Source organism: Hibiscus syriacus, unplaced genomic scaffold (genome assembly GCF_006381635.1).
Source record: "Hibiscus syriacus cultivar Baekdansim isolate YM2019G1 unplaced genomic scaffold, ASM638163v2 tig00003725_pilon, whole genome shotgun sequence".
In the NCBI taxonomy this organism is placed as follows: domain Eukaryota; kingdom Viridiplantae; phylum Streptophyta; class Magnoliopsida; order Malvales; family Malvaceae; genus Hibiscus; species Hibiscus syriacus.
Window position 1 is genome coordinate 2,291,200 of NW_024061982.1, and position 10,615 is coordinate 2,301,814.

The 10,615-nt window shown below is 33.9% G+C and overlaps 1 protein-coding gene across 1 annotated transcript; it reads right to left on the minus strand.

Annotated features, from left to right (window-relative positions):
• Window positions 1-7,648: 7,648 nt before the first annotated feature.
• On the minus strand, window positions 7,649-9,141 carry LOC120183788 (GDSL esterase/lipase EXL3-like). The gene is made up of 5 exons (XM_039188418.1): window positions 8,836-9,141; window positions 8,621-8,751; window positions 8,311-8,544; window positions 7,957-8,212; window positions 7,649-7,864 (listed from the first exon to the last, which is right to left on the minus strand). The coding sequence occupies exons 1-5, from the start codon at window positions 9,095-9,097 to the stop codon at window positions 7,671-7,673; spliced, it is 1,077 nt and encodes a 358-aa protein (XP_039044349.1). The 5' UTR covers window positions 9,098-9,141; the 3' UTR covers window positions 7,649-7,670.
• Between the last annotated feature and the right edge of the window lie 1,474 nt (window positions 9,142-10,615).

Below are 10,615 nucleotides of genomic sequence, written 5' to 3' on the forward strand. Positions count from 1 at the left end.
GAGGGCTTGATTGCACGTGAGGGTAGTCAAACCTTGCATTGGCGAGATAAATCTGCTCCTCACTGTCTTTATATTCTATATTCCACTGGCCCTTGCTAAATACATTGTCGCGACTGAAATGTTATTCCTTAGTTAATTTTTTGCACATACACAATTCACGAAAGCCCTTTCTTCTCGGCAACATCAGTCAAACCAAATAAATTTTGCCTAAGTAAAACTCATCCACCACATGCAATTATAATCTAAATACAGCTAAATACAACTAATATGTTGTGAACACTTTGTTTAGAAGAGCAATAACTTATGTAAAAAGACTAGAAATAGAGTCTTTTTATGGAGTTATCAGTGGTGTAGAGAGACTTTCAAATGAATGAGAGGATACAGCTCTCATAATGAAATAGATGTAAAAGAACTAGTCTTAGTTCCTGACTTGGTACTCCCGCCAAAATTCAAAATGCTCGATTTTGAGAAGTACAATGGAACCAGTTGCCCTAATGCCCATCTCATGATGTTTATTCGAAGGATGACTGGATATACCCATAATGATGAAATATTGATCTACTGCTTTCAAGACAATCTGACTGGATCCTCTTCTAAGTGGAATAATCAATTGAGTCGTACTCAAATATGCTCTTGGAAGGATTTGGCTCGTGTTTTTTTGGGTCAATACAAACACATGACTGATATGGCCCCTGATCAAACAATACTGCAAAATATGGAGATGAAGAGTGATGAGAGCTTCCGACAATATGCACAACGATGGAGGGATGTGGCATCTCAGGTGTATCCACCAATGATTGAGAATGAGTTCATCACTTTATTCATTGATACATTAAAATATCCATATATCAACTACATGATAATAGTTGCCACTAAGAGTTTCTCTGACATCATCATGTGTAGAGAAATAGTTGAAAGAGCTATCAAGAATGGCCAGATAAAAGGCACTAGCAATACTGACATTGAGGAAATAGTTGAGATTAACATAGGGGATCTTATCTAGTTAATCAAGGGACCAAACCTCATAAGGTGTTCTGTGAAAAGACTTACATCACTCCAATTCCAATGACGTATGAGGAATTGCTCCCAATGTTACTTGAGAAGAACCTTGTGACTCCAATTCAATCTAAACCAAGAGAGGCCCTATATCCTGAAGGTCATGATGTTAACGCCATATGCAGTTATCATATTAGGAGCTCGGGGCACAACACTGAGAATTACGGGGCATTGAAGTGCAAGATCCAAGATTTAATTGATTCAGGGGCATTGACGTTCGATAAATGATGGGTCATTCTGATCAGGAGTGGGCTATGACATCCATCAGAAATATTGTTGCATTCTCATCAGAAGCATGTCATCTTGTTTAAACTTGTTTTTCTTTTTCTTCGTATGTTTGAATGTTTGTGAGTCATTTTGACATTCGAACATTTTAAATAAAACACTTCCTTCTGATGTAATGAACAATGAGCAAATTTTAATCTTGAAATTCTTTGAATATCAATTCAATTAAAAAGCTCTTTAATAATTAAGGTTGTAAATCTTTGACAAATAACATGATTGAACCTTGTAAAATAAAAACCCTTAATCCTACTCCAGATGATACACCAAAATACATACCCTTCTATTGCAGGGACCAAGCTAGATTTCTCCTCACATGTAGAGTCAATCAAGGGCTTGACATCCAGGTATGTGTTATAAGAGGACAAAATGGGCCATCTTGCACATGAGATTGCAAAGCTAATTGGTTCATACTTTTGTTGATGATGTTCAATGATGATCATAATCTTCACGGATGGAATGGTTTAGTAGGTGATTCTAGTTTTAGTCAGTTCCTTGGAAATTGAACTCTAACCATGAGATTTTCTGACCTTCAACAAAACATGGACTATAACAGGTTCTTCTTGACAAGCTTAAGAAATGGAATCCGTATACCCATAATATATATATATATATATATATATATATATATGTATGTATACAATAAAGTTGAGCTATTCCGCTAAAGCAATTGGTTATAGAGGAAACTCGAAAGTCCTAGCTTTATAAATAGATTACATTCAAACCATAACATTGATCGGGTACTTGACAATTCGGTGTTTGCTCCACTCTGATTGTCAAGTCAAATACTTTGTGACAACATAAATCCTTCAGCTAGCCAAATAAAGGAAATTATAATATATATGTACAATAAAGCTAAATTCAGCTAGCCAAACAATGTCAAATTAAATCAAATTTACTAAATAATGAGTTTCGGTGAATATGGACTAAGGGAGTTGAGGAACAACTGTTATAGTCGATTTCACACGAGCACTCAGAAATCTCATTTTTTAGACCGATATTTATGTGCTGCCTTTGCTAGAGGAGTCTACGAAGATTGAACAAATGGATGATTTCAGAAAACTGAAACAAAAGTGTTTTAAGAGTCTAGTAATTGATATGCTAGTTGCGACATTTTGTCCGCCTCTGATTAAAATGACAACCAAGAAAGAGGGGCATGTCATAATTTTCACAATGATCGAGGATGAATCAATGAAACAAACCTCAAAATATAGGTAGCCGACCTCAAACCCAACCTGTCAATCTTTATATTTGTCAAAGATTTACAGCTATGAAAGATTAAAAGTGCAGTTGATTCTTTTGATATTCGATGAACTCTTGTTTTAATTGTGAAACTTAGAAGGACAATATTTTTTCAAAATTCTTTTTGATGTTTTCAAAATTTTGAAAATAAAATAAGAAGAAAAATATTTTCAAACAAGACAATCTCTCTGGAAGCATATCTTGGAATTCAACAAATATCTCAGAAGCTCATGACTGAAGCTGGGGCAAAGGAAGTCAATTTTGGGGCAAACTTTGAGGACAATGAAAACAAATTGTCTCAGGTCGTAGTTTGCAAGAGTACACCCTGATGGAAAATGAAGACAACTGAATCAGGGATAGAATGAAGACTGCTCACGCAACTATTCCCCTCACAGATCAAGAAAACATATATCAACATACATACATGTTACATGAAATTGGCATCTTTGCATTATACATTTATCACCATGTACAATAAAGACTTTGATTTTCCCCTCTCATGAGGACAAATTAAAAAATCATCAAATCAAACACATAAAATAAACTTCATCTGGCATCCATCATAATATCCAAGATGGCTATTCATAAATGCATCATTTTGATCTTTCAGGAAATCAAAGTTTGGTGATGATCAAATGTCCTCAACATGAACGAACAATTTTGACATCCTGAAGTCAACGATAAGATCTTCTAGAGGAATTTCCTTAGCATGCAGGAGTGGGCAGTCTATAAGCCTTTGAGATCGTCTCCCTTAAAACAAATTTCGTCTCGCTTGAGACATTTTTCCTTTGAAATGTAAATTTTGAAATTGTTTCACTTGAAACAAAATTAATCTCATTTGAGATTGTTTTCTCTAAAAACAAATTTTGTCTCGCTTTAGACATTTTCTCTTAAAAATAAATTTCGTCTCACTTGAGACAGTCTTCCTTAAGACAAAACATTTGAGATTGTTTTTCTTAAAAAATATTCGTCTCACTTGAGACAGTTCCCCTCAGAACACAAATTTCAAAGTTGTTTTACTTGAAACAAAGTTAATCTTACTTGAGATTGTTTCTTTCAAATCAAATTCGTCTCGCTGGAGATAGTTTTTTCCTCAAAACACAATATTTGGAAATTATTTCTCTTGAAACATAAAACCTTTGAGATTGTTTCTCTTGAAACAAATTTTGTCTCTCTTTAGACAGTCTCACTTGAAACAAAATTGATCTCGCTTGAGATTATTTTCCCTAAAAACAAATTTTTTCTCGCTTGAGACAGTTTCTCTTAAAACAAAGTTTTGTATCTCTTGAGACATTTTTTCTTGAAACAAAAACCTTTGAGATTGTTTCTGTTGAAACAAGTTTTATCTCTCTTGAGACAGTTTCTCTTGAAACATAAACATTGAGATTGTTTCCCTTCAAACATATTTTGTCTCTCTTGAGATTGTTTCCCTTGAAATATATTTTGTATCTCTTGAGATAGAGTCTCTTGAAACATGTTTTGTCTCTCTTGAGAGAACTTCCCTTGAAAAATTATCCCTAAAGATGGTCAGCCATCCTCATCACGTAAGAACCGTGTCATCCATCGACCAGATCTCCTCATCACGTAGGAGTCACGTCACCCTTAGATAACCAACCATCCTCATCACGTAGGAACCATGTTATCTACATTATCAATAAAGATGACCAACCGTCCTTATCACGTAGGAACTGTGTCATCCACCGACCATATATCCTCATCACGTAAGAGTCGCGTCACCCTTAGATAACCAGCCATCCTCATCACGTAAGAATCGTGTTATCTATATTTATCCCTAAAGATGGCCAATCGTCCTCATCACGTAGGAACTGTGTCATCCACCGACCAGATCTCCTCATCACGTAGGAGCAGTGTCACCCTTAGATAAACAGACTTCCTCATCACGTAGGAATTATGTTATCTCCTAATTTACCTAAAAACAACCATAACTCTTTATCGAGGATGAGCATCGTCGTCCTTAATTATCAAATTTCAAAGCCAAAAAAGAGAACCGAACAAAAACTTGTTGTCTTATCGTCTTTGCCCTATTCTTGTTAACACAAGAATGTACAAAGAGGGACAATTATAGACACCCGTCTTTGTATAGGTCTTATTATTATTATTATTACTTATTATTATTATTAATTATTACTTACATTATTTTGTAGGCCCAACAAGTGACCTAGTTCAAGCCCAAATTCAAATCCAGACCCGGTCCAAGCCCAATAAGAGAACCTGACCCGATTAGGGTTTTTTTCTCTGGTTCAGCCATACGCCGTAGCCCACCCTCCGTTGGATCTGGACCCAAATCAACGGTCTAGATCAGTGGCCATTTAGTGTTTTCTGAAACCTTAACCCTAGATAGATACTGCCACCGCCACTGTGGTTGTTACTGTTGTCACCGACTGCCTCTGACGCCGTCGCTTCACCTACAGTGACAATATATCTACATCAACAGTGAGGATGTCAGAAAAAAGAAATATGAAGATATCAAGAGAATAGCAAGTCCCAAGAAAATATGGGGGACTGTCAATCTACTGAATCAATCACCAAACATCCATATCTCACCCCTAAATAGGCATGCAATCAGATTCAATACAGAGACCAGTTTTAAAATAGAAAGAAAACGAGAGAAAAAGGGGGAGAGGTTTTCCTATGAAAAAAGGAAAAATATAGAAAAGGCCCAAAAAAATCAAATTCAAAATAAAAAAGATCTAAAAAACAATCAAAGAAAAAGAAAAAAATAGCAAAAGGGTTGAGGTTCTTACCTCGGTTCGAAAAGCTGGAAGTCCGAAGGTCGCCGGTGTTCAAAGTGTCCGAAATGTATAACCTAGATCTAGGTTTATAGCGGTGGTTTTAGGCTAAAAGGGTTTAATAATTGGGTTGATAGTGAGGAGATGAGCGTTTTGGGAGTTTTTTTAACTCCCTCCGGCCGACGTGGACCACCGTGGAACGGAGTCGGTAAACGACAACCTCATTTCCCCTGACGAGGAGAAGTTAAGAGAGTTCTGAGACTCTCTCTCTCTCTCTCTCTGTTTTCTGAAGCGAACCAAATGAGAAGAGTGAAAAAGGAAAGCCTGGTTTCAGGCTTATATATCACCCACGAAACGGCGTAGTTTCGTTGGGGACTAGTTGATATTTTAGCGCATGGGCTAATCACGTAGGGAGGGTCCATTATTTGTAACATTTGCATTTTGGTCACCAAATAAAATCATTAAAGTTCTTATTTTGAGCTTTCATTTTTTGTTGTTACATTTTAGTCCTAGTTGCTTGATTTTTTTTTACTTTTCGATGTTTATACATTTGTTTCATGATTTTAATATTTTATGTTTCAGACCTTAATATTATTTATGGATTATTGTTGTTTCAGTACCTGTATTGTATAATATTTTCTATCTTGGTTCTGGTTTGTTTTTTAATTATTGTTCGATCCTTCAAGTTCCTGTTATTCACATTCTGGTCCTTGGAATTACCAAATACTTTCATTTCGTCCATTGTATTTTGGTTTGTAATATTCATTTGTTTTTATTCAGTCCCTTATGGATGTACATTTTACATATTATGTAGTCATTTGTATTATATTAAATAAATATTATTGGCTTTATTTATTGTAAATATTTTATTTCACATATTTCCATTCACATTTGTTTCTATCTATAAATATTATTCGGATATTTTCAAGAACTGTACTTGCAGAACAGGCGTGGAAAGTATCACTTGATCGAAGTGGTACAATCCGATACGACGTTTGGACGAAATGGGGAATTTGAAATGAATCTAGTTTATTTTACTAATTAAATATTTTTTAATGATTCAATGCGTTTTTTTATGTAGCAATTTATTTTGTTGTTTGTAAATGTCTATTTTCCATTTATATTCGAGTTTCATTTTTTGATAACATTGGTGAGGGGGAATATTTATAGTATAAAGGAGAAATAGACGAGATAATATTCTCATTGGAGGATGTGCAAATCTCGTGATTTCTTCTCGAATTAAGCAATGTTCCCTAACAAATAATTTGAAGTAAATTAATCAATATTCAATGCATGGATCATAATTTAACTTTATATTCGATTCATAATTTCCATCATTACGACAACGTATAAGCGACTAAGTACCAATTTTTGGGCGTTGTGGGGGTGTTTATCCTTCCGCACGCGTAATCGACTCCCAGACCCGTTAAATCGAATTTTTGGTAAACACAAACCAATTTTTGTCTTAAAAATATTTTTCCTTAAAATTGTTTTAAAAGACGTTTTCAGGTATTCGACATACCTAACCCAAAAGTCGATGGAGACTCCCTTTCAATTTAATACAAATTAATTCAAAACCGTCAATTTTTTAAAATAAAGTCATAATTGTTTTTAAACTTAATTGTGTTTTCAAAAAAATTGTTATGACAGTTCTATTATGAGGATTTGGTGGGGATGTCCCTTATAAGTAATATGGTTCTACAAGTTGGTGATGGAAAATCAATTTCATTTTTAGAATGATATATGGTTAGGTGATATGCCACTAGCTCGTAAGTTTCCTCGAATTTTTGCCCTTTCTGTGAATAAATGGGGCAGGATAGCTAATTTTGGTGAAAAAGGTTAGGGATGGTTGGGTTTGGAACATCACTCTTCATTTTATGTTATTTGATTGGAAAATGGATCAATGAAATAACTTCTCGCCCCTTTTATTTGGGTTTAGAGCATCCAATATCAGAGTGGATTGTTTCACTTCATATTGTCTAGTGGTATATTATTATGAATAAGAACACATTTATTTCTAACTCATTTTCGGATAATAAATATTGAAGATAGGTTTTAATGTTTGTCAACATCTTATCAATTTTGTAATGATAATCATCAATAATTTTATATCATTTTGAATGAATTAAACAAAATATCGTTAATAAAAGAAAATATGTAGAAATATGTAAATTGGTATTTTGGCAAATATATATAGAAATAAAATTACATTGACTTGAATAAAGATATATAGCCTCAATGAAAGAGCAGCTTTTTCATGGAGGGGTAAAACTAGTTAACTTGATAAATTTAGAAGCACATAGCTTAACTAGATCACTTTTCAATCTGAGATTTGGTTTATCAGAAGAACTCGTTGATAACCTTCTGAAGGACGGGCGTAACCAAGGCTCTGTAGGCCTTCTCTGTTGGATGATAACTGTCCCAAAAGATATACTTGTCCACATCTGTACACGTGGATGGACTGAGTTGATTACACAATATTGACACCTCTATGTTCGCGGTTCCACAGCACCCTTTGTTTGCAACTTCAAAGCCTTAAAAGATAGCAACAAAATGAATTAACAGCGTCTGTAAAGTAGAGAAATCAATCAGTTGGTTTTGTTAAATATGATTAAGTAGTAAATACCATATTTTTTAGGGTTTTGAATGATATCAAGCAGAGGGTTGTAGACATCTATGTACACATATCGGCCATCAGGCATGCTTGTCCGAAAGGAATTCAACACAGAAATTAGCTTCTTGTTGAAGAGTTTAGCTGCTACGTTGTAATCTTCAGCACATTCCCTTTCGATTCCTCCGCCTAAAGTTCTTTGAGATGGAACGCACCCGATTGGTGGTGTCCTGATTACCACAATTCTCCTTGCTCCCAAACCATATAGTTCCTTTAAATTTCCAATCAAACTCAGTGTTGCAGAAAGAAATTTAAAATCTAAATTAGAGCATAGTATAGGGACCAAAATCATACATAATTTCACCCTACCTTGACAAACCCAGCCGCGGAGTTAACCATTAAGTCAGTGTAAGCAGGAATATCGTACTGCAATTTCCTTGCCCGGAGAACAAAATATGTATTGGCAATGTCGTCGCTGCCGGCTACGACAAGGATCATACTCTTTGCTAAGATGAAGTTTGTTTGGTCTTCTCCGACAACAGCTTTCAACTTGGCTATGTATTCTTTAAAGTAGTTTAACTGCTCCCCCATCGATATAACTGACTGATAATTTTGGACAAAAATGAAACTCAGCTAAAACATTTACAAAATAAAAACAAATAAAGAAGAAATTATGTACCGCTAATTTGGAAGTGAGGGGATCATATCCAGTGCCACCAGATGCAAAGGTAACTCCAGTTATGAGATCTTGGGTTTTCAATGTTGGATCCAGATATGCTGGCACCATATCTTTAATTCCCAATTCTTCAGCTGAAATAACATTTTAGAATCCAGCACGTTTAAAAAAAATTCTTACATTTGAATGACAAAGAATAGCATGAAAGGGATTACTACCTATTATATCGGAAGGGATTTTGCCATTGCAAAACCTTCCTGTTGGAACACCCCCATCAAAATCTTTTCCGTATGGGACGAAGTTGCACTTAATAATTGTCCGGATATCGTTGTTGTTACCTGCGTCAACAATCGAATCCCCAAACACAATTACAGCAGGTATGGTTTCGTTTTCTGGCATCTTTATTAACGCTTTTGCAGTGATGAAGAGAGAAAAAACCAAGACATGAGGCAGCAAACACGCTGAGGAACGAGGAAACATGATCGTTTTTAGGAAATTGTTTATGAAAGAAACAAATGGGAAGAATCCAAGGGGATTGTTTGTATTCCCACTCATGTTTTGTGCTTATTTATATACATGCAAATCACATAATGTCATTAAATCCTCATACATGCCAAAAGAAAGATGGTAGCTAGCTAGTTATTTACTAGTTGCTGAAAATTCTTGGAAACTCTTTTTCGTTATAAATTTTCACTACTGTTTTATCATCTTTTAATACTAACTATTATTATGGATATAAATCTTTTGTTTATGAAACATCAACGCTATACAGAGAAAAATGATACGTGTTGAATTTAAGGGGCCTACTGCCTAGCCTATGACCACATCATCTAAAGCCTAAGGGACAAACTAAGGTCACCATCCACAACTAATAATTAACTACCTTTCATCCCCATTATAGTTAATAATATAAAATATTTAAAATATGTATTGAAAAGTTTATTTATCTCACGAGCCGTTCAAATTAGATATTCGACTTGATCAATAATTCGAGTTACTCAAACTTAAATTTTACTCGATTATTACCTTATCAAATTTAATTTTTTGAGTTCAAACTTAAATAGCTTACTAAAATTATATCACAGTTACACCCATGTTATAAGATACAAAACGTAAAAAATAATGAAATTTAAAATGCCTTTTCTTTTGTTTCTTTTCCTTTTAGTACCTCTAAATGTTTGTTCCCTTCATGCTTAAACAAAAACGGGATCTTCTTAATTCTTATACAATTGAAGAAAATAAATGTAGCTAACAGATGCCAACTAATATATATTTTTATTTTTAACTTCTAAAATCTCTATGGAGTTATCTACTAATTTATTGTTAAAATAATTTGATGATGTTTTCTGCTTAAGGTTTCATTATAGAATCAACGACAGGCTTAAGGTATGCATAGATCATGACATGTCCTACATCAATCTTTATATTGCAATTAGTTACAACATAAATTTTGACTATATTAAAATGAGTGACTCACGATGTCAAGATAATAATGATATCAAATATTAAGATCATACATGTAGCTATTAGTATGAGCAATGTTATGACTATTAACTAAATGATCCAAGAGATGGTCAGTTCCATATGTTTTTTAGTATATACTTATGTATTGATTTTGACATCATCATGACAATAACAATGTCTAGTCATCAATCAATTACACATTAATTTTTAGGGTAAATTATACGTTTAGTACTTAAACTTTTAGTTTTGGTCTGTTTTAGTACCTAAACTTTAAAAAAAATCAAAATCATACCTAATATTTTGTTTTGGTTTCATTTTAGTATCCCGTTAAAAACTTAACGTTAAGTTTTTTTTAAACAAATTGAAAGTTTAGGTTTTAAAACAGACTAAAACTAATAGTTTAGGTACTAAACACGTTAAGTTTTTAACTGCAGGGTACTAAAATGAAGCAAAAATTAAACGTTAGATATGATTTTGATTTTTTTTTTTTAAGTTTAGGTACTAAAATGGACCAAAATTGATAATTTAGGTACT

Bases quoted from the DNA above. Each gene is read 5' to 3' on its own strand.
- LOC120183788 (XM_039188418.1), bottom strand. From the start codon at position 9,097: ATGTTTCCTCGTTCCTCAGCGTGTTTGCTGCCTCATGTCTTGGTTTTT. The intron at 8,545-8,620 runs GTACATAATTTC...CAAAATTATCAG, and splicing joins CCCTCACTTCCAAATTAGCG to TCAGTTATATCGATGGGGGA. The intron at 7,865-7,956 runs GTATTTACTACT...CTATCTTTTAAG, and splicing joins TCAAAACCCTAAAAAATATG to GCTTTGAAGTTGCAAACAAA.